The following is a 23771-nucleotide window of genomic DNA, read 5'->3' as shown; positions in this document are numbered from 1 at the left end:
CTCTGTTTTTTCAAATGGCCATCTATAAAATGCAGGTGTGTTTATTGTCCGTAGCTTATGCCTTCCCGTAACTCCACTATGGGGCACTCTGTTCACAACGTTGACATCTGCAAACCGTTCTCTCACACGACGCCATACACCTGTTCTGCCACCTGCCCAGTACAGTTGAAACCAGGATTAATCCGTGAAGAGCACACTTTTCCAGTCGGTTACGACGCCGAACTGCAGTCTAGTCAAGACCCTGGTGAAGACAACGAGCACGCAGATGAGCTTCCCTGAGACGGTTTCTGACAGTTTGTGCAGAAATTCTTCGGTTATGCAAACCCACAGTTTCGTCAGCTGTCCGGGTGGCTGGTCTCAGACGATCCCGCAGGTGAAGAAGAAGGATGTGGAAATGCTCACTAACAGGGATGTAAACAAATTTGTCCTCAAAATTTGAGAGAAATACATGTTTTGTGCAGATGAAACATTTCTGGGATATTTTATTTCAGCTCATGAAACATGGAACCAACACTTAATATGTTGTGTTTATATTTTGTTCAGTCTAGTTACAACACTTTAGGAGTTAATCTAAATAATCTAAAATTACTTAGTTTTAACTGAATTAATTAGTATTGAGAGATGCACCAACCAACAGTAAAGACTGCTGAGTGTAATTGCAACATGTGTATGCCCTCTAGAGTCTGTTCTGTGTACTAGATGTCATCCAACTACAGTACATCAAGAAACAAAATGTATGTTTGTCATGGGCAAAGAAACTCAAAAGGGGTGATTATACTAATTAATACAAATGTTGATCCAATTGTGCAACCAGATCCGCAAGGATGATGGATTATTTTAAATATGCTATTGGACCAAAAACAGATCTGGCTAATTAATCTATATGGGCCAAATAATGATGATCCACACTTTTTAGAAAATATATATAATAATCTTTTGAGCTCACAAGCAATGAAATAATATATTATTATGGTGGGAGAATATAATACGGTTTTAAGTACCTCAATGGATTGTAAAGGAAATCACTCTACAAACTATCACCCTCAAGCATTAAGGAGATCACAAAGATCATGGATACATTAGAACTAGTGGATGTATTGAGGTTGAAAAACCCTGACCTAGTGAGATATACACGGAGGAGGCTTAATCAAGCTAGCCGTCTTGATTACTTCCTAGTCTCGTTCTTGCTGGCATCAAAAGTTTAAAAAGTATTAATAGGAGACCGAATGCGATTGGATCACCATCTAATTGGCCTCCATATAACTCTTACAGAATTTCCACGTGGATATTGGAAATTTAATCAAAGCCTGTTCGATGACAATTTGTTCTTAACTACGACAAAATAATTCATAATTGACTTTTTTTTGTACAACATACAGTGGGGCAAAAAAGTATTTAGTCAGCCACCAATTGTGCAAGTTCTCCCACTTAAAAAGATGAGAGAGGCCTGTAATTTTCATCATAGGTACACTTCAACTATGACAGACAAAATGAGAAAAAAATCCAGAAAATCACATTGTAGGATTTTTAATGAATTTATTTGCAAATTATGGTGGAAAATAAGTATTTGGTCAATAACAAAAGTTTATCTCAATACTTTGTTATATTTGTTTGTTGGCAATGACAGAGGTCAAACGTTTTCTGTAAGTCTTCACAAGGTTTTCACACACTGTTGCTGGTATTTTGGCCCATTCCTCCATGCAGATCTCCTTTAAAGCAGTGATGTTTTGGGGCTGTTGCTGGGCAACACGGACTTTCAACTCCCTCCAAAGATTTTCTATGGGGTTGAGATCTGGAGACTGGCTAGGCCACTCCAGGACCTTGAAATGCTTCTTACGAAGCCACTCCTTCGTTGCCCGGGCGGTGTTTTTGGGATCATTGTCATGCTGAAAGACCCAGCCACGTTTCATCTTCAATGCCCTTGCTGATGGAAGGAGGTTTTCACTCAAAATCTCACGATACATGGCCCCATTCATTCTTTCCTTTACACGGATCAGTCGTCCTGGTCCCTTTGCAGAAAAACAGCCCCAAAGCATGATGTTTCCACCCCCATGCTTCACAGTAGGTATGGTGTTCTTTGGATGCAACTCAGCATTCTTTGTCCTCCAAACACGACGAGTTGAGTTTTTACCAAAAAGTTCTATTTTGGTTTCATCTGACCATATGACATTCTCCCAATCTTCTTCTGGATCATCCAAATGCTCTCTAGCAAACTTCAGACGGGCCTGGACATGTACTGGCTTAAGCAGGGGGACACGTCTGGCACTTCAGGATTTGAGTCCCTGGCGGCGTAGTGTGTTACTGATGGTAGGCTTTGTTACTTTGGTCCCAACTCTCTGCAGGTCATTCACTAGGTCCCCCCGTGTGGTTCTGGGATTTTTGCTCACCGTTCTTGTGATCATTTTGACCCCACGGGGTGAGATCTTGCGTGGAGCCCCAGATCGAGGGAGATTATCAGTGGTCTTGTATGTCTTCCATTTCCTAATAATTGCTCCCACAGTTGATTTCTTCAAACCAAGCTGCTTACCTATTGCAGATTCAGTCTTCCCAGCCTGGTGCAGGTCTACAATTTTGTTTCTGGTGTCCTTTGACAGCTCTTTGGTCTTGGCCATAGTGGAGTTTGGAATGTGACTGTTTGAGGTTGTGGACAGGTGTCTTTTATACTGATAACAAGTTCAAACAGGTGCCATTAATACAGGTAACGAGTGGAGGACAGAGGAGCCTCTTAAAAAAGAAGTTACAGGTCTGTGAGAGCCAGAAATCTTGCTTGTTTGTAGGTGACCAAATACTTATTTTCCACCATCATTTGCAAATAAATTCATTCAAAATCCTACAATGTGATTTTCTGGATTTTTTTCTTCTCATTTTGTCTGTCATAGTTGAAGTGTACCTATGATGAAAATTACAGGCCTCTCTCATCTTTTTAAGTGGGAGAACTTGCACAATTGGTGGCTGACTAAATACTTTTTTGCCCCACTGTAGGTACAGCAGATCCCCTTATTGTATGGGACACTTTCAAATGTACTTTTAGAGGCCATTCTATACAATACTCATCATTAAAACAAAAGGAGGTTTGGTCAAAAGAGATTAGACTAATAAAGGAAATTGAGGAAGTAACAGCGCAGGTAGATGTTAATGGAAACTGTACTATAGAGGCACAAAATAGGTTAGAGGAAAAACAAAAAGAATTGGAGGTACTTATTCAAGAACGATCAAGTGCAAAGTATTACAAAAATAAAGCGAATTGGATGGAAAATGGTGAAAAATGCACAACATTTTTCTTGAATCTTCAACATAGAAATTCTACCAAAAATAATTCACAGAAACTCGTTACAAATGATGGAGTTATCCATGATTCACCAAATGATATGCTTAAAATATTTTACTTCCTCTTTCAAAATATGTTGTCTCTTCAGTCTCCTCCATTTCCACTGAATGATGTTAACTGTAAGGATTTCTTTCCTAATAATAATGTAAAATTAACAAATTTACAGAAAGAACTGTGTGAAGGCCAACTTACAGAAGAGGAACTTTGAGGCAATAAAATCGTTTCAGTCTGGAAAAACACCAGGGCTTGACGGTATACCAGTAGAGGTATATCAGACCTTTTTTGATGTACTCAAAGATCCATTATTTGCATGTTTTAATTACTCTTATACAAATGGTAGACTTTCAGGTACGGACAGGTTTTTTACATGGACGATATATTGGAGATAATATACGACAATTACTTGAAACAATTGAACATTATGAAACATCTAAGATACCAGGCCTGGTCTTCATAGCAGATTTTGAAAAGGCGTTTGATAAAGTACGACTAGAATTTATATATAAATGCCTGGATTTCTTTAATTGTGGTGAATCTCTTATGCAATGGGTTAAAGTTATGTACAGCAACCCCAGCTGTTAAATAGTAAATAATGGTTACTTCTCAGAAAGTATTGAGCTTTTAAAAGAAGTAGAACAAGGCTGTCCGCTGTCTTCATATCTATTTATTATGGCCATTGAAATGCTAGCTATTAAAATTAGATCCAACAAGAACATCAAGGAGTTAAAAATCCAGGGATAAAAACAAAGGTGTCAATGTATGCCGATGATTCTAGTTTTATCTAAAGTCCGCAATCTGGATCCCTGCACAGTCTCATTGAATATCTTGATCACTTTTCTAGCCTCTCTTGATTAAAACTTAATTATGACAAGTGTACCATATTACGTATTGGAATATTAAAAAATGTGTCTTTTCACTTCCTTGTAGTTTACCAATAAAATGGGGAGATGGTGAAGAAGACATACTTGGTATTCACATCTCAAAAAATATAAATGAACTTACCACAATTAATTTCAATAGAAAGTTAGCAAAAATAGATAAGATTCTGCAACCATGGAGAGGTAAATACTTGTCTATTTATGGAAAAATCACATTGATTAACTCTTTGGTCCTATCACAGCTTACTTACTTACTAATGGCACTGCCTACTCCAGATGACCCATTTTATTTGGAATGCTAAGCCAGACAAAATTAAACGTGCATTTTTATATAATGAATATGAGTTTGGGGGCCTAAAATGCTTAAATATTAAAGCTTTAAACCGCTCGCTAGAAGCTTCACTCATACATAAATTATACTTAAACCCAAAATGGTTCTCCAGTAGATCATTAACAAAGGCTCATCCTTTGTTCAAAAATGGCCTTTTTGCCTTTATACAGATTACAACTTGTCATTTCCTACTAATTGAAAATGAAATTTTGTTTAAAGTATTGCCCTTTCTTTAACAATCCATACAAAGCTGGTTACAATTTCAGTTTTATCCTCCAGAAAAGATAGAACAAATATTTGTCACGACTTCCACGGAAGGTGGTTCCTCTCCCTGTTCAGGTGGTGCTCGGCAGTCGGCTTCGCCGGCCTACTAGCCATCACCGATCCACGTTTCCTTTTCCGTTTGTTTTGTCTTTGGTTCTTTCACACATGGTTTTCATTTGCTTTCATTTCTGTGTGTATATTTACCCTGTTTCCCCGTTTAGGTTTGTGCGGGATTATTTTTCTTGTTGCTTGTGGAGGCTTTCCTCAGTGTATTTCGCGTGTGGTTATTATAGTAAGGTGCGTTATGGTTTTGCGCTTTACGGGAGAACTGTTAGTTCCCATTGTTTTTGGGTATTGTACTGTACCGTGTTTTTGGACTTGCCCTGATTAAAAGATATACGCTACACTGACAGTTCTGCTCTCCTGCGTTTGACTCCTCACCTACCTCCAGTGCGTAAACGCAACAATATTACAACAAATGTTATGGTTAAATTCAAATATACTGATTAATAAAAAAACATTCTTTATCAATTAAAAAAAGGTATTATATTTGTTAATGATATCATGAATAGAAACAGAGATATATGGGAATATCTGCTCAATCCAAATTTACAACCAACTGATTGCAGCACTACCACAGAAATGGAGGAGGCAAGTGGAAAAGGGAGAAGGTAGAGAACTTGTTTGCCTGCCATATATTAAAGATACAAATAGGCTGAAAGGAACTGGCATAAATAGAAAAATATACCAGTTTCATCTGAGGCCAAAAATGTTGACAGCTGCACCATATAGGTTGCAAAATAAATGGGAGGAGCTTTTCGATGTACCAATTCCATGGCACATGGTTTATGAACTGGTACAAAAAACTACACTTGATTCAACACTGCTTTTTGTTCTATGTTGCTCTGTCTGTATGCTACGTCTTGCTTGTCCTATGTTGCTCTGCGTGTGCTCACTGCTCAATGATTGTTTATATTGTAATTGTTTTTAATAACCTGCCCAGGGACTGCGGTTGAAACTTAGCCGGCTGGCTAAAACCGGCACTTTTACTGAAACGTTTATTAATGTGCACTGTCCCTGTAAAAATAAAATAAACTCAATAAACACTGAGTTTTTCAGCTATTTAAATTATATAATTTTTTTGCCACCGACAGAATGCTATATATATGTGGCATACAACAATCTCAGCTCTGTAGTGCTCTGCTGCGAAGAGACAATCAATAGATCATTTATTCTGGTATTGCCCCTATGTAGCTTGTTTCTGGTCACAGGTTCAGGAATGGTTAAAAAAAAATCCCAACATGCATTAAAATTAACCTTACAAATAGCAGTGTTGGGCGATTTGGAAAGCCATAGTCAGTCAATAAATAATACTCATAGGAAAGGTTTTCATCTTTAGCTCACAATCTGTGGATAATATATGATTAGAAAGTTTCAAACATTTTGCAAAACATCACAGCACAATTGAAAAATATATGGCACATGGAAACCAAACGAGGGTGGTCTATGGTGATAGGTGGGATGGGCTGAGAGTGGCTGAGGGGTGGGATTAAAGAGTTTATGTTTGGTAATGTCTAACTGTTATGTGACTGCTTTATATAAAAGTACCATGTATGTAAAATGTATATGTAAAATGTATGTGTATGTAGCAAAAAAGCTGTAAAAAAAAAAACAGATTTGTCCTCCGAAGCGGGTTAAAAATGTTTTTTTTTAAATAATAATAAAGAAACGAAATGTACCCTTCAGCCAATGGTAAACATATAAGAAAACGCTGGAGGAACATTAATGAGAATCAGTCACAAACAAAATGTTTGTTTCTGCAGACTCAGGCTCAGCCCAGTCATTTCTGTTTGTTACAGTAATCTGTGTACGCTGTATGAGTTGTGAATGCTCAGAGGCCTGAGGCGAAGGTGGAGGGAGATGTGTAGAGGGTCGTCCCTGCTGCTGCTCCCTGGGCTGTAACAGTTCACCCAGGGTCATGTGATGTGGCCTGACTTCTGTGAAAATCCAGGTTGAGTTGAGAAGGAGCAGACCACAGAGTTAATGAAACCACGTGACCTCTGACTGAGAGACACGGCTGCATATAGTTGAACCACACTCACCACACAGGCGCAGACACATTCACGAGACACACGTGCACTCACACACGCAGGTACACACTAAACATGATAGGCAAAATATGACATTCAGTTAACCCACAAGAGTCAATGTAGCTCAAAAGACTTGTTGTGTACATGTCCGTAAAGAATTTCAATGTCATTTCTCTCAGTCTGATCTGAGTATGTTTGACTGGACGGTGAATTTAAATAAGAACGGCTGCTGCTTACAGTGAAGAAAATGACTGGTCCTCAGATGAGTGTAATGTAGTCCTATTCACTCTGAAGTTACCTTGTCATCAAAGCAACAGAGCGAGAGAGAGAGAGAGGCAGACGACATAAGAGAGTCTTAAAGATTGTTTTGGAACCTAATATCACCGTTTTTGATGAAAGAGAGACAGACGACGGACAAACGGCAGTGGAAAGAAAGGGGGAGGAAGAGGGGCAAGTGTAGGGTTTTAAGCGGCACAGTGGTTCAGAGTGAACTAGGGGGGTCGTCATAGAGAGAAAGAGAGATAGGAGTCTTTTGAAATGGCAGTTTCCCTTATGACTCATCTTTTGAATAATACTCTGACACACTGTGATCCCCAGTTCAGTCACACAGTCAGAGGGTCCAGAGTCACATCTATCTCATTCTCTCATCCTCTCTGAAACACGGTAAGTCAGACTCTACACTTCCCTACTGAAACAAGTTTTGTTCAGGTCTGTCGTTAAGAGTCCTGGGCTTGCTTGATGTATCTATAATGGTATACAGTTGGATGTGTTTGTGTCGTCGGTTTTGTTACCGCTTTGTTTTTCAATGTCAGCATGTTGGTGTTTTGTCTGGAGTCAGTATCATGTATTCTACTTTAGGTGGTCTCTTGTTTCTCATGTCCTTGAAACAGTCCTTTATAGTTGCTGTTAGGGGCCTACGATAATGTCCTGCCATTGCAATGCTTTATCTCTTGATAATGTATTGTTGGATGATAGCTTTATGAATGCAGTAAACACTGAGTATACAAAACATTAGGAACATCTGCTCTTTCCATGACAGACTGACCAGGTGAATCCAGGTGAAAGCTATGACCCCTTATTGATGTCACCTGTTAAATCCACTTCAATCAGTGTAGATGAAGAGGAGACAGGTTACAGAAGGATTTTTAAGCCTTGAGACATTGATTGTGTATGTGTGCTATTCAGAGGGTGAATGGGCAAGACAAAATATTTAAGTGCCTTTAAATGGGGTGCCAGGTGCCTTTAAATAGGTGCCAGGTGGACCAGTTTGAGTGTGTCAAGAACTACAATGCTGCTGGGTTTTTCACACTCAACAGTTTCCTGTGTGTATCAAAAATGGTCCACCACCCAAAGGACATCCAGCGAACTTGACAACTGTGGGAAGCATTGGAGTCAACATGGGCCAGCACCCTGTGGAACGCTTTCGACACCTTGTAGTGTCCACGCCCCGACAAATTGAGGCTGTTCTGAGGGCAAAAGTGGATGCAACTCAATATTAGGGAGGTGTTCCTAATGTTTTGTACACTCAGTGTATGTACAGTGAGGGAAAAAAGTATTTGATCCCCTGCTGATTTTGTACGTTTGCCCACTGACAAAGAAATTATCAGTCTATAATTTTAATGGTAGGTTTATTTGAACAGTGAGAGACAGAATAACAACAAAAATATCCAGAAAAATGCATGTCAAAAATGTTATAAATTGATTTGCATTTTAATGAGGGAAATAAGTATTTGACCCCTTCTCAATCAAAAAGATTTCTGGCTCCCAGGTGTCTTTCATACAGGTAACGAACGGAGATTAGGAGCACACTCTTAAAGGGAGTGCTCCTAATCTCAGTTTCTTACCTATATAAAAGACACTTGTCCACAGAAGCAATCAATCAATCAGATTCCAAACTCTCCACCATGGCCAAGACCAAAGAGCTCTCCAAGGATGTCAGGGACAAGATTGTAGACCTACACAAGGCTGGAATGGGCTACAAGACCATCGCCAAGCAGCTTGGTGAGAAGGTGACAACAGTTTCTGTGATTATTCACAAATGGAAGAAACACAAAAGAACTGTCAATCTCCCTCAGCCTGGGGCTCCATGCAAGATCTCACCTCGTGGAGTTGCAATGATCATGAGAACGGTGAGGAATCAGCCCAGAACTACACAGGAGGATCTTGTCAATGATCTCAAGGCAGCTGGGACCATAGTCATCAAGAAAACAATTGGTAACACACTATGCCGTGAAGGACTGAAATCCTGCAGCGCCCGCAAGGTCCCCCTGCTCAAGAAAGCACATATACATGCCCGTCTGAAGTTTGCCAATGAACATCTGAATGATTCAGAGGACAACTGGGTGAACGTGTTGTGGTCAGATGAGACCAAAATGGAGTTCTTTGGCATCAACCCAACTTGCCGTGTTTGGAGGAGGAGGAATGCTGCCTATGACCCCAAGAAACCATCCCCACCGTCAAACATGGAGGTGGAAACATTATGCTTTGGGGGTGTTTTTCTGCTAAAGGGACAGGACAACTTCACCGCATCAAAGGGACGATGGACGGGGCCATGTACCGTCAAATCTTGGGTGAAAACCTCCTTCCCTCAGCCAGGGTATTGAAAATGGGTCGTGGATGGGTATTCCAGCATGACAATGACCCAAAACACACGGCCAAGGCAACAAAGGAGTGGCTCAAGAAGAAGCACATTAAGGTCCTGGAGTGGCCTAGCCAGTCTCCAGACCTTAATCCCATAGAAAATCTGTGGAGGGAGCTGAAGGTTCGAGTTGCCAAACGTCAGCCTCGAAACCTTAATGACTTGAAGAAGATCTGCAAAGAGGAGTGGGACAAAATCCCTCCTGAGATGTGTGCAAACCTGGTGGCCAACTACAAGAAACGTCTGACCTCTGTGATTGCCAACAAGGGTTTTGCCACCAAGTACTAAGTCATGTTTTGCAGAGGGGTCAAATACTTATTTCCCTCATTAAAATGCAAATCAATTCATAACATTTTTGACATGCGTTTTTCTGGATTTTTTTGTTGATATTCTGTTTCTCACTGTTCAAATAAACCTACCATTAAAATTATAGACTGATCATTTCTTTGTCAGTGGGCAAACGTACAAAATCAGCAGGGGATCAAATACTTTTTTCCCTCACTGTATATGTTCTGAAGTTCATGTAAAATGTGTTAAATATTGACTGTCTTCCTCTTTTTCTCTTCATTCCTCTCAGATGCATCTCTTCTGGTGGATCACCCACATCTTTCTATCCCTCCCTTCTCTCCTCTCTCTTGTCCAATCCCTCACGTGCGACGAGGAGAGACAGTATGTTTGGCCACTGCCTGTAAGCAAATGGTGCTGCAACAAGTGTCCACCAGGTAAGTCATTTGAAAAATACTTTTATCAGGTGTGTGTGTGTGCACGTATAATTTAATGTGTTGCCCTTTACAGGTCAGCATATGGTGGGACGCTGCACCGGTCAGAACAGCCCTACCCAGTGTGCTGACTGCACCAGCGGCTACTACTCAGACAGCTACAACTTCGACATAAGCTGCAAATCCTGCGATGGCTGCAGCATGAGTGGTGTGTGTGGGTGTCTACACATTTCCAGCAACCTATGATTGGCACTGATGCTTGTCTTGTTGTCTGTCTAAAACTGTTACTCACCTGTTTTTCTAAGTCATAGTTACAAAGGACTTTACAGATGAAAACACATAGCCTGCTAGGGATTTCCCCCTTCACTGTACCATGGTGGGACACAGTCAGAGAGAGAGGGGGAAGGGGAGGGGGGCACTGAGAAACACTGACTCACCCACCCAGGAGTAGAGGAGGGTTGGGAGGCCTGCAGGGCAGAAGGGATGGCATGTCTACCAAGTAATGTCAAGGATATCAGTGGTGATGGGGGGTACAGTGGGAGGGGTTAGTGGTAGACAGATATCATCTCACCGGTGGAAGTAACCGTTTACTTTAGAGATAAACATCGGAAAGTGCAGCTGACAGAACATTTTCATTACATGTTGTCATCGAGTGTAGCGGGGAACAAAAATAGAGATTAACTATTTTTTAAACAGAGGGTAAACACAGAGGTGAGAGAGGTTTGAGGGTAGCCACAGACTCAGTGAACACGTTAACTGACGTTCACTCTAGTGAAATGGCTGCTGTGTGTGTGTGTGTATGTGTGTGTGTGTGTGTAGGGTGGGGTCAGACGGTAATATACACTTCAGTTCGTTGTGAGTCAAAACCTGATTCAACAAGGTCCTATGAGTCATTTTGAAGATGAGCCATTTTCTCATATTTAGGCATGATTTCAGATTGTGTTTGACAACGTGACAAAAACACTGTCAAAGTCAGTATACATGAAGACAAATAGACCACCTATGACTTGTGTTCCGTTACAGAGCTGCAGTATGTGTCTCGCTGTTCCACCAAGCAGAATGATGTGTGCAGCTGTAAACCAGGCTACCGCTGCAGAGGCAGTGGCACCTGTCTGAACTGTGAGGAGATCCCCAGCCCGAACACACCCAAACTCATACCGACACCTCCCATCATGCCAGCTACAGTGTCAAACCACTCGGTGCCTGGTATCTCTAATCATAGACCTAAACCTGTCACCAAACCTGCTACTGGGCCCAACACAAAACCAAACCAAGGTAAACTACAATACAATGGATACAAATGATGAAAATGGCCTGAAAGTGTTCAAAGTGACATGTAAGACTGCCATGAGAGCTACATAGTTCTCTCTCCCAAAACCCCAAACCTTATACAATGTCGGTGTTCATGTGTTCTATGGCCCTGACCTCTCTCTCTACTCCCCTCTCTCTCTCTTACACACACAAACAGATGATAGCAAGTGGCTCCCGGTGTGTGTGTCTGCAGTGTGTGTGTGTCTACTGCTCACCTGCCTTGTTGCCATCTCAAAGCTCAAACCTGTTCTGCGATGGATTGGTTCAACAAACAGTAAGTCCACGTCACTGTTGATCTGTCCTGTAGTTCTATTGAACACAATACATATGCACGCACATTTGACCTAACCCTCATCTTATTGGTCCATCAGGCTTCTGGTCTCCCAAAAAGACAACTCCAGCCAATCAGAGCACAGTGGAGGAGGAAGTGCCCATGCCGGTCCAGGAAGTGTGTGGAAAGCCAGAGCTGCTACTGGACGTATGATGGAGGAAGTCAGTGTCAAAGGAGAGGATGAGAACTCACAATGGGACAGCGAGCTGGGAGACAGACTACCTCACATTCCCATTGAAGTTAAACTAACCTGAAGGCTAGACAGGCTGCTGTATTGTTTTAATGTAGTGGCTTCCGTATCTAGGACTTTCAGAAAGGACAAGAAAATAGGACAAAAAGACACTTTGAAGTATGAAGACATAGGTTAAAGATGAGAGGGAGTGGGAGTCTGTGACCGAGAAAGAGCGGAGAGTAACTGGAAGAGTGTGAACGAGACAGACAGACACACACGCGCACAGGCAGACAGACACAATCATTTGTGTGCTGAATACATGTACTGTACATGTTTATGTTGAAGATGTTTTACACCTTCATTACAATTATTATGCTTTTTGCTGTATCTATGCTTTATGCCCGTGTTTACTCTTACATAGTAGTGGCTGTTTAAAATATACAGTGCTGTATTTTAAATAAAGAACAGAATCACAAATGTTACAGGCCTACTGTAATGTCATACAATCGCCCCATCACCTGTATTAATTGAAAAATTATATTTAATATTTTGCTTTTAATTTGTGCAAAAACAGTTCAAGGTGCCACATGAACACAGAAAAAAAACAGTTTGCAGCAGTTGAGACTGAAAGCTTTTTATACAGTTCAATAAAAGGAGAGCAAGTGGATGTGTACATGACCAGCATAATGAGATGTCTAGGACAGGAAATAATGGCCATTCTAGAGTTTTGGGATTCACCGGTATTCTGAGAGTAAGAGTGGCAGGTGGCCTAGTGGTTAGAGCATTGGACTAGTAACCAAAAGGTTGCAAGATCGAATCCCTGAGCTGACAAGGTAAAAGTAAAAATCTGTCGTTCTGCCCCTGAACAAGGCAGTTAACCCACTGTTCCTAGGCCGTCATTGAAAATAAGAACTTGTTCGCCTAGTTAAATAAAAAAAGGGCTCTATTCAATCTGTATTGCGGAAGTTCAGCTTTACAGCCTGAAAGGAATGTAAAGGCAATGTTCCTGTGTCAGCGGCGACTGCTTTCACATTAAACGCTGCATATGTCGACTCAATCAGAAATGACCTCTATGTTTCCCTAGTGATACAGACTGAATAGAGCCCCAGGTAGATGTTGTCCCTTACCACTGATCCAGGGTCAGTCTTAATCCTCCTTATGATTAGGATGTAGGGTTGGCTAAACTGATCCTAGAAAGGAAGCTTTCACTTGGTGCGTCCTCTGTCCTCAATCCCCCTCCCCTCATTGCACCTCCTCTTTGGAAACGTGACTGTCCTTCCCTTGTTCCTGTGAAGGGAAGAATACACAGTCCATCTCCTCATCCCTTTCCTCCTGGGATAGATGGATGTTAGGGGAGGGTGTGGGGTGGGCCGGACGTCCTTCTCCTTCCTCATCCCTCTCTTTCTGCCCTCTCTCTTCCGTCCCTCCACCCATACCAGTGAACTGGTTGAGTAAACTGAAGATGACTGTTCCAGCATTGTGGACATGGACTGGGCCTGAGAGAGACACAGAGAGAAAGTGATATTAGATTCTATATTCATCATCAGCCTTACTCACTATGGATCTTGAAACTAATCAACTTCCCATGCTAATCCCCCATGGACTTCAAAGTATCATCTATGCAAAACTCCAAGTTAATCGACTGACGTTCATCTATAGGAAAAACCACAAGAGTAACTCAACCATATTTAGATTTTTTTTTTTTTTATCAAGATCTTGGGGTCAAAATAATTATTTGTATGTATCTGTAGTACCCATATTTGCTGCTGTAATAGGTGGTGGATCCACTGTCTGGTGCTTAATACTGGGCTGTGTCTCTTTGGTCTTGTTAGGCGACGCTTCTCTTACTCCCTTCATAAGAGCACAGAAATTCACCAGAAATCCAGAGTTATTGGAATACACAATTGTCAACAATGCTTATATAGGGTTTAGGTCAGGAACACACGAATGACAATGTAAACATTACACACACAATGTATTAAGTTACCGTAGGTATTATACATACCTTGTTACAGAACTTGAGAGCTGGAAAATAACAGACACAAATCTATTAGTGAACCCAGCAAACTGATGGTAAGCCACTCATGGGTACTTCACTGATTAATCATCTATGATTGAAAGGGCAATGTTTATTCATCTTAACTCTGCATTTGAATGCTTTCTAGGTACATGTAGACACTAGAAACTGGTAAGTAGGTCTGCACAGAGAGAGTGTTGCAATCTTTTAATTAAATTACATTCACAAGAAGCTACAGTTGGCTCCCAGTGCTGACCTATCCTGAGATCTGACATCACTGTCTAATCCTTCCTCATCTCATTCTGGTGTCCAGAGAGAGAGTCTGCTCTAACACAATGATCTAACTACAGTTGAGACTGAACAGAGGAACACTGCCTTACCTTGTTTGAAACAGGCTTCATCTCCTGGGCGACGGATACATAACAGAATGATAACGGCTAGGATTCCAATGACCACCATAGGACACAAAATGGCTGCCAAGTGTTTGCTGGCGTCAGCTGGTGGGGAAAGGAGATGGAGAAACTACTGTATCTGTACCTTCTCACAGGTTCAATATATTCTGACTGTAATGAAAATAACTGATCGACACACACACACACACACACACACACACACACACACACACACACACACACACTCACCTGTGGTGTGATGAGTGGCGTTGCCTGCTTGTGAGACTGGTGATCGTGGAGTGTCACAGCTGGGTGAGACAGAGGTAAAGGACTCATCATGTAACATATCCCTACACATTCACAGCCTGTCAACACTGAAGTGGGGCCAGTGAGCTGAGAAATGTATTTAATATCCCAAATATCCATTACCACTAAGATATCTGACAATTCTTTGATACCAGATCTTCTGGTTGTATGAAGGTTATATACCATAAAATAACAACTTTGCTAGAGGTGGCCCTCCTGGCAGGAGAAGGCTTCAACCAGAGCCTGTTTATCTGTCTGGTTCCAGTATGTGACAGTATGTTTAAGTAGGGAGAATAAAAAAGGATAAAGGCTCACTTGGGAGGTTGACAGCGTCCAGCGGAAGAGGAAGTCCTGCTGTGTTCAGAGGAAGTTCCTGTCTGGTTGTTTCTGATGCCCACTACTGTAATCAGAGCAGAGTGCACACAGGCAGGAAAACATCAACATCTATCCACAGCCAAACACTGATTCAATACCCAGAACCTGGCAAGAATACAACACAGTGAAGGAAGACAGGCATAAGAGAAGGCCAGTGGGCAACACACACACCATCGCTAGGTGGCAGGGGAGGTGTGGGCAGCTGAGGGATCTTCTCACAGTCTCTACAGTTTCCTGTCTGGTCGTCTTTGTCGGTGCAGGTAAAACCAGCCTCACAGCGACATCTAGCGTTCGATATAGAAGTACACGGCTCATCCTCCACCAGGTGCAAATCTGACACACACACACACACACACACACACACACACACACACACACACACACACACACACACACACACACACACACACACACACACACACACACACACACAGAACAAAAGGTTTAGTACAGCTATTACATGGTAATAAATAGTGTCCATACTATACACATACCTTTATAACTTTTGGTAAGAAATGACATGTATGGCATATGGAAATCATAAGAGGGCAGTTTATGGAGATAGGTGGGATGGACAGAGTAGCTGAGGGGTGGGTTTATGGAGATAGGTGGGATGGACAGAGTAGCTGAGGGGTGTGTTTATGGAGATAGGTGGGATGGACAGAGTAGCTGAGGGGTGGATTTATGCAGATAGGTGGGATGGACAGAGTAGCTGAGGGGTGGGTTTATGCAGATAGGTGGGATGGACAGAGTAGCTGAGGGGTGGGTTTATACAAATAGGTGGGATGGACAGAGTAGCTGAGGGGTGGGTTTATGGAGATAGGTGGGATGGACAGAGTAGCTGAGGGGTGGGTTTATGGAGATAGGTGGGATGGACAGAGTAGCTGAGGGGTGGGTTTATGGAGATAGGTGGGATGGACAGAGTAGCTGAGGGGTGGGTTTATGGAGATAGGTGGGATTGACAGAGTAGCTGAGGGGTGGGTTTATGGAGATAGGTGGGATGGACAGAGTAGCTGAGGGGTGGGTTTATGGAGATAGGTGGGATGGACAGAGTAGCTGAGGGGTGGGTTTATGGAGATAGGTGGGATGGACAGAGTAGCTGAGGGGTGGGTTTATGCAGATAGGTGGGATGGACAGAGTAGCTGAGGGGTGGGTTTATGGAGATAGGTGGGATGGACAGAGTAGCTGAGGGGTGGGTTTATGGAGATAGGTGGGATGGACAGAGTAGCTGAGGGGTGGGTTTATGCAGATAGGTGGGATGGACAGAGTAGCTGAGGGGTGGGTTTATGCAGATAGGTGGGATGGACAGAGTAGCTGAGGGGTGGGTTTATGCAGATAGGTGGGATGGACAGAGTAGCTGAGGGGTGGGTTTATGGAGATAGGTGGGATGGACAGAGTAGCTGAGGGGTTGGTTTATGGAGATAGGTGGGATGGACAGAGTAGCTGAGGGGTGGGTTTATGGAGATAGGTCGGATTGACAGAGTAGCTGAGTGGTGGGTTTATGGAGATAGGTGGGATGGACAGAGTAGCTGAGGGGTGGGCTTATGGAGATAGGTGGGATGGACAGAGTAGCTGAGGGGTGGGTTTATGGAGATAGGTGGGATGGACAGAGTAGCTGAGGGGTGGGTTTATGGAGATAGGTGGGATTGACAGAGTAGCTGAGGGGTGGGTTTATGGAGATAGGTGGGATGGACAGAGTAGCTGAGGGGTGGGTTTATGGAGATAGGTGGGATGGACAGAGTAGCTGAGGGGTGGGTTTATGGAGATAGGTGGGATTGACAGAGTAGCTGAGGGGTGGGTTTATGCAGATAGGTGGGATGGACAGAGTAGCTGAGGGGTGGGTTTATGGAGATAGGTGGGATGGACAGAGTAGCTGAGGGGTTGGTTTATGGAGATAGGTGGGATGGACAGAGTAGCTGAGGGGTGGGTTTGTGGAGATAGGTCGGATTGACAGAGTAGCTGAGTGGTGGGTTTATGGAGATAGGTGGGATGGACAGAGTAGCTGAGGGGTGGGCTTATGGAGATAGGTGGGATGGACAGAGTAGCTGAGGGGTGGGTTTATGGAGATAGGTGGGATGGACAGAGTAGCTGAGGGGTGGGTTTATGGAGATAGGTGGGATTGACAGAGTAGCTGAGGGGTGGGTTTATGGAGATAGGTGGGATGGACAGAGTAGCTGAGGGGTGGGTTTATGGAGATAGGTGGGATGGACAGAGTAGCTGAGGGGTGGGTTTATGGAGATAGGTGGGATTGACAGAGTAGCTGAGGGGTGGGTTTATGCAGATAGGTGGGATTGACAGAGTAGCTGAGGGGTGGGTTTATGGAGATAGGTCGGATTGACAGAGTAGCTGAGGGGTGGGTTTATGGAGATAGGTGGGATTGACAGAGTAGCTGAGGGGTGGGTTTATGGAGATAGGTGGGATTGACAGAGTAGCTGAGGGGTGGGTTTATGGAGATAGGTGGGATTGACAGAGTAGCTGAGGGGTGGGTTTATGGAGATAGGTGGGATTGACAGAGTAGCTGAGGGGTGGGTTTATGGAGATAGGTGGGATTGACAGAGTAGCTGAGGGGTGGGTTTATGGAGATAGGTGGGATTGACAGAGTAGCTGAGGGGTGGATTTATGCAGATAGGTGGGATGGACAGAGTAGCTGAGGGGTGGATTTATGCAGATAGGTGGGATGGACAGAGTAGCTGAGGGGTGGGTTTATGCAGATAGGTGGGATGGACAGAGTAGCTGAGGGGTTGGTTTATGGAGATAGGTGGGATTGACAGAGTAGCTGAGGGGTGGGTTTATGCAGATAGGTGGGATTGACAGAGTAGCTGAGGGGTGGGTTTATGCAGATAGGTGGGATTGACAGAGTAGCTGAGGGGTGGGTTTATGGAGATAGGTGGGATTGACAGAGTAGCTGAGGGGTGGGTTTATGGAGATAGGTGGGATGGACAGAGTAGCTGAGGGGTGGGTTTATGGAGATAGGTGGCATTAACAGAGTAGCTGAGGGGTGGGTTTATGGAGATAGGTGGGATTGACAGAGTAGCTGAGGGGTGGATTTATGCAGATAGGTGGGATGGACAGAGTAGCTGAGGGGTGGATTTATGCAGATAGGTGGGATGGACAGAGTAGCTGAGGGGTTGGTTTATGGAGATAGGTGGGATGGACAGAGTAGCTGAGGGGTGGATTTATGCAGATAGGTGGGATGGACAGAGTAGCTGAGGGGTGGGTTTATGGAGATAGGTGGGATGGACAGAGTAGCTGAGGGGTGGGTTTATGGAGATAGGTGGGATGGACAGAGTAGCTGAGGGGTGGGTTTATGCAGATAGGTGGGATGGACAGAGTAGCTGAGGGGTGGGTTTATGGAAATAGGTGGGATTGACAGAGTAGCTGAGGGGTGGGTTTGTGGAAATAGGTGGGATTGACAGAGTAGCTGAGGGGTGGGTTTATGGAGATAGGTGGGATTGACAGAGTAGCTGAGGGGTGGGTTTATGGAGATAGGTGGGATTGACAGAGTAGCTGAGGGGTGGGTTTAAAAATTCATGTTCTAGTTATGACTGAAAATACAATGTATAAGTACTATCGATCTATCTAGATCTAATGTATATCAAAATATCAAATTACTTTACTCTTGCTATGTAACTACTGTAAAAAATAAAAAATACAATGTATGTAGCGTGTAGAATGTACCGTGAATTCAGAAAGTATTCAGACCCCTTGACTTTTTCCACATTTTGTTACATCACAGCCTTATTCTAAAATGGATTAAAGAAAAAATGTTCATCAATCTACACACAATACGCAACAATGACAAAGCAAAACAGGTTTTTAGAAATGTGCATCCTGTTTCCATTGATCATCCTTGAGATGTTTCTACAACTTGGATTGGAGTCCACCTGTGGTAAATTCAATTGATTGGACATAATTTGGAAAGGCACACACCTGTCTATATAAAGTCGCACAGTTGACAGTGCATGTCAGAGCAAAAACCAAGCCATGAGGTCGAAGGAATTGTATGTAGAGCTCCGTGACAGGAATGTGTCGAGCCACAGATCTGGGGAAGGGTACCAAAACATTTCTACAGTATTGAAGGTCCCCAAGAACACAGTGGCCTCCGTCATTCTTAAATGGAAGAAGTTTGGAACCACCAACACTCTTCCTAGAGCTGACCGCCTGGCCAAACTGAGCAATCGGCGGAGAAGGGCCTTGGTCAGGGAAGTGACCAAGAACCCAATGGTCACTCTGACAGAGCTTCATAGCTCCTGTGTGGAGATGGGAGAACTATCCAGAAGGACAACCATCTCTGCAGCACTCCACCAATCAGGCCTTTATGGTAGAGTGGCCAGACGGAAGCCACTCCTCAGTAAAAGGCACATGACAGCCCACTTGGAGTTTACCAAAAGGCATCTAAAGGACTGTCAGACCATGAGAAGATTCTCTGGTCTGATAAAAACAAGATTGAACTCTTTGGCATGAATGTCAAGCGTCACGTCTGGAGGAAACCCTGCACCATCCCTATGGTGAAGCATGGTGGTGGCAGCATCATGCTGTGGGCATGTTTTTCAGCGGCAGGGACTGGGAGACTAGTCAGTATCGAGGGAAAGATGAACAGAGCAAAGTACAGAGAGATCCTTGATGAAAACCTGCCCCAGAGAGCTCAGGATCTCAGACTGGGGCGAAGATTCACCTTCCAAGAGGACAACGACCCTAAGCACACAGCCAAGACAACGCAGGAGAGTCTTCGGGACAGGTCTTGAGTGGCCCAGCCAGAGCCTTGGACTTTAACTCTTAAATGCTGTTAAAACTAAATGCATGCTCTTCAACCGATCGCTGCCCGCACCCGACCGTCCGACTAGCATCACTACTCTGGACGGTTCTGACTTAGAATATGTGGCCAACTACAAATACCTAGGTATCTGGTTAGACTGTAAACTCTCCTTCCAGACTCACATTAAGCATCTCCAATCCAAAATGAAATCTAGAATCGGCTTCCATTTCGCAACAAAGCCTCCTTCACTCATGCTGCCAAACATACCCTCGTAAAACTGACTATCCTACCGATCCTCGACTTCGGCAATGTCATTTACAAAATAGCCTCCAACACTCGTCTCAGCAAATTGGATGTAGTCTATCACAGTGCCATCCGTTTTGTCACCAAAGCCCCATATACTACCCACCACTGCGACCTGTATGCTCTCGTTGGCTGGCCGTCACTTCATATTCGTCGCCAAACCCACTGGCTCCAGGTCATCTATAAGTCTATGCTAGGTAAAGCCCCGTCTTATCTCAGCTGACTGGTCACCATAGCAACACCCACCCATAGCACGCGCTCCAGCAGGTATATTTCACTGGTCACTCCCAAAGCCAACTCCTCCTTTGGCAGCCTTTCCATCCAGTTCTCTGCTGCCAATGACTGGAACGAATTGCAAAAATCACTGAAGCTGGAGACTTATATCTCTCTCACCAACTTTAAGCATCAGCTATCAGAGCAGCTTACCGATCACTGCACCTGTACACAGCCAATCTGTAAAGAGCCCACCAAACTACCTCATCCCCATATTTGTTATTTATTTTTGCTCTTTTGCACCCAAGTATCTCTACTTGCACATCAGCATCTGCACATCTATCACTCCAGTGTTAATGCTAAATTGTAATTATTTCGCCACCATGGCCTATTTATTGCCTTACCTCCCTAATCTTACTACATTTGCACACACTGTATATAGATTGTTCTATTGTGTTATTGGCTGTAAATGAGAACTTTTTCTCAACTGGCCTACCTGGTTAAATAAAAGGTTAAAAAAATTCAATATATATATATTTTTTAAACAATCGAACATCTCTAGAGACCTGAAAATAGCTGTGCAGCGACGCTCCCCAAGCCAAGCTTATAGCGTCATACCCAAGAAGACTCGAGGCTGTAATCACTGCCAAAGGTGCTTCAACAAAGTACTGAGTAAAGGGTCAGAATACTTATGTAAATGTGATATTTCATTTTTATTTAGTTTTATAAATTTGCCAAAATTTCTAAAAATCTGTTTTTGCTTTGTCATTATGGGGTATTGTGTGTAGATTGATGAGGGGGAAAAAACTATTTAATCAATTTTAGAATAAGGCTGTAACGTAACAAAATGTGGATAAAGTCAAAGGGTCTGAATTCTTTCTGAATGCCCTGTACATATAACAACAAAGTTTATTTTTGTCCTCCAAAGAGAAGGGCCCCACCCAAAAACATATTTACAAGCAATATACAGTTTAAGTATTTCCCACTAAATAAAGATGTTACATTGCTCTGTGAATGAGTTGTGTTTGTGTTCATGTACCACGTTTGCAGTCTTTGAAGCAGGAATGACAACTGGACTCTGCGTTCAATCGTGTTGTGTAGGAACCATCTCGACAGGGAGAGCACTCTGAACAGGACTTCTGATAATGACCTGAGAGAGAGAGGGGAGGTGAAACATATCAAATCAGTTTATTGTTCGCATACACAGTTTAGCAGATGTTATAGAGGGTACAGCGAAATGCTTGTGTTACTAGCTCTTAACGCAGTAAAATGTCAAACAAGTACACATCATTTAAGTGTTGTTTTTTGTAAGAATTCAAGAACGGCGAGACGAATCCAAATCAACAACCCAAATGCAATCTATGCGTATGTACACTGGAAAAATGTATATCAGATATACTAAGAATGATATGTACAGCAGTAGATAGCTCATTCTAATATATGCCGGGAATACAGGATTTAAATATTCAGTGTGAAACAGGAAGTGTCCAGTGGTTTGACGGCTGTAAGACATGGGACGGCAGATATGGAGTAAAGGAAATGAAGTTTGGTAAAAATATAGGGAAATGGGGCGATAGAGAGAACGAGGTAGAAAGAGAGGAGCGAGGAGAGAGTGAAGAGACAAGGGAAGTCAAGACATAAGAGAGCACTACAATAACAATACAAACTGATGGACGCTGCAGTTTTATAAATGTCCTGTAGAAGACTACATGAGTAGCGGATGTCAGAACATAATGCTAACTCTTTTAGACACATAGGCACACGCACATTCAGGTAACGTTTTAGTACACGGTCTGTTGCTGACAGAAGAGAGGGAGCATAGCGACACGAGAGCAGAGAATAACAGGAAGAGATGGAGCGCACAGAGCGAGAGCCTGTTGGCCTAGTCTGCATACTAATGAAGGATGTGGTCACAGCACAGAGCTCCACTTCTCATCATGAGAGAAACTCTCTCATAGTTTCCTCATGATTCCTAAGAACCTATGCGCACTCACACACATTCTGAAATGATCTGCCTCACTATTAATGTAAAAATGGTTGATTGTAGGATGAAGGGATAGAATGTGGAGATGAGGGAAGAAAAAGAAGGGAACAACAAGTCAAATAAAAAGTAAGGGCCTATGGTGGAGGGCATTTCTTTCTCACCTGGTGGACACAGTCTGCATTGTCTCCCTCCATCCATGTAATAGCGCTCTGTAATCTGACAACACAAACACACAGTCTCATGAGGTCTACTGTCATACTGTTGTAACAGATGTCAAACGGTTCTAACAGCTTTCATAAGCAGTCATAACAAATAATAAGACTGGACATAAAAGGGGCAAAATGGTTACCAGAGGATATGAGACTGCTAGGTTTGCAGACATCATTAGCACAGCCACAAAGAACTGTTCCATCACCATTCTATAAACAATGTTAAATCATTAACAATCTGTCTTTTGAGTTCATTCAGTAACATTTCTAAAAAGGTATTAAAAAGTACACACAACAAATGATGCCAAAAGATGTTACAAGGTTACTACATGTTGAAAATCTGTAAGTTTATCACAATTTGATGGTGACTGCACTAACGTCTAGCTTTGAGCCTCATTTCAGTTCAAAATATATCAAATGTAAAAACCTGTGTTGAAAACTACCAACACATAAGATAATCTAGTCTTACCTTTTGCACTGTAGAGACCACACCAAATGCCAAAGTATTTGTTGTCTATAACTTCGACTCCCCCCCAACTATTATTTTTTAAGGTGTGTCGCTCTTTTCTCTACCCATCCTTTGCGTCATTATTTCCTTCACCTGTGACATCTTCCTCTCTTCCTGTCTCTCCCGCCCACTGTGTACTGACAGTGATGTTGTGGTGTATTTATAAGCTAGAGACAGACAGGCAGAAAAGACAGGCATGTCAGCAGGGTGTCGTGTCTTTGGCATCATTAAACTGAATACTTATTTATCAAATAACTCTGTAATTATTATTACGCGATTAAACTGATTAATCATGTAACTGTAATTACATTTACATTTTACATTTAAGTCATTCAGCAGACGCTCTTATCCAGAGCGACTTACAAATTGGAAAGTTCATACATATTCATCCTGGTCCCCCCGTGGGGAATGAACCCACAACCCTGGCGTTGCAAGCGCCATGCTCTACCAACTGAGCCACACGGGACCAATTAACTAGTGAACTAGGAAGTCGGGGCACCCAAGGAAAATATTCAGATTACAAAGTTATACATTTCCTAATATAACTTTCAGATATTTGAATATCTGGTCACTTAGTCTTCTGATTAATGAATCATTATTTACCTCATGTTAGTCTCATTCCAAACGTCGTAAATTGTTGGTTATC

At 42.7% G+C, this 23771-nt stretch overlaps 2 protein-coding genes across 6 annotated transcripts; one reads left to right on the top strand and one right to left on the bottom strand.

Annotated features, from left to right (window-relative positions):
• The first annotated feature begins 6894 nt into the window (after positions 1-6894).
• Positions 6895-12544, top strand: LOC139573334 (tumor necrosis factor receptor superfamily member 4-like). 4 transcript variants are annotated; one of them, XM_071396669.1, is made up of 7 exons: positions 6895-6953; positions 7489-7554; positions 10107-10251; positions 10325-10456; positions 11272-11523; positions 11717-11833; positions 11931-12544. In XM_071396669.1, the coding sequence occupies exons 3-7, from the start codon at positions 10107-10109 to the stop codon at positions 12041-12043; spliced, it is 759 nt and encodes a 252-aa protein (XP_071252770.1). In that variant the 5' UTR covers positions 6895-6953; positions 7489-7554; the 3' UTR covers positions 12044-12544. The 4 variants fall into 4 exon arrangements, with proteins under 4 accessions (XP_071252770.1, XP_071252772.1, XP_071252773.1 ...); XM_071396671.1 differs by having other exon boundaries at positions 6910-7159; XM_071396672.1 differs by lacking the exon at positions 6895-6953 and having other exon boundaries at positions 7416-7554; positions 10325-10453.
• Positions 12545-12680: 136 nt separating this feature from the next.
• Positions 12681-23223, bottom strand: LOC139573333 (tumor necrosis factor receptor superfamily member 14). 2 transcript variants are annotated; one of them, XM_071396667.1, is made up of 11 exons: positions 23087-23223; positions 22758-22827; positions 22570-22624; positions 21464-21574; positions 15324-15485; positions 15093-15177; positions 14721-14779; positions 14460-14576; positions 14068-14087; positions 13817-13913; positions 12681-13558 (listed from the first exon to the last, which is right to left on the bottom strand). In XM_071396667.1, the coding sequence occupies exons 2-11, from the start codon at positions 22824-22826 to the stop codon at positions 13305-13307; spliced, it is 1029 nt and encodes a 342-aa protein (XP_071252768.1). In that variant the 5' UTR covers position 22827; positions 23087-23223; the 3' UTR covers positions 12681-13304. The 2 variants fall into 2 exon arrangements, with proteins under 2 accessions (XP_071252768.1, XP_071252769.1); XM_071396668.1 differs by lacking the exon at positions 22758-22827 and having other exon boundaries at positions 23087-23183.
• Between the last annotated feature and the right edge of the window lie 548 nt (positions 23224-23771).

The sequence above is a fragment of the Salvelinus alpinus genome, chromosome 4, assembly GCF_045679555.1.
Source record: "Salvelinus alpinus chromosome 4, SLU_Salpinus.1, whole genome shotgun sequence".
NCBI classification, from domain to species: Eukaryota; Metazoa; Chordata; class Actinopteri; order Salmoniformes; family Salmonidae; genus Salvelinus; species Salvelinus alpinus.
Note: the sequence above shows the minus strand (reverse complement) of the source record. Positions and strands in the feature narration are given on the sequence as shown.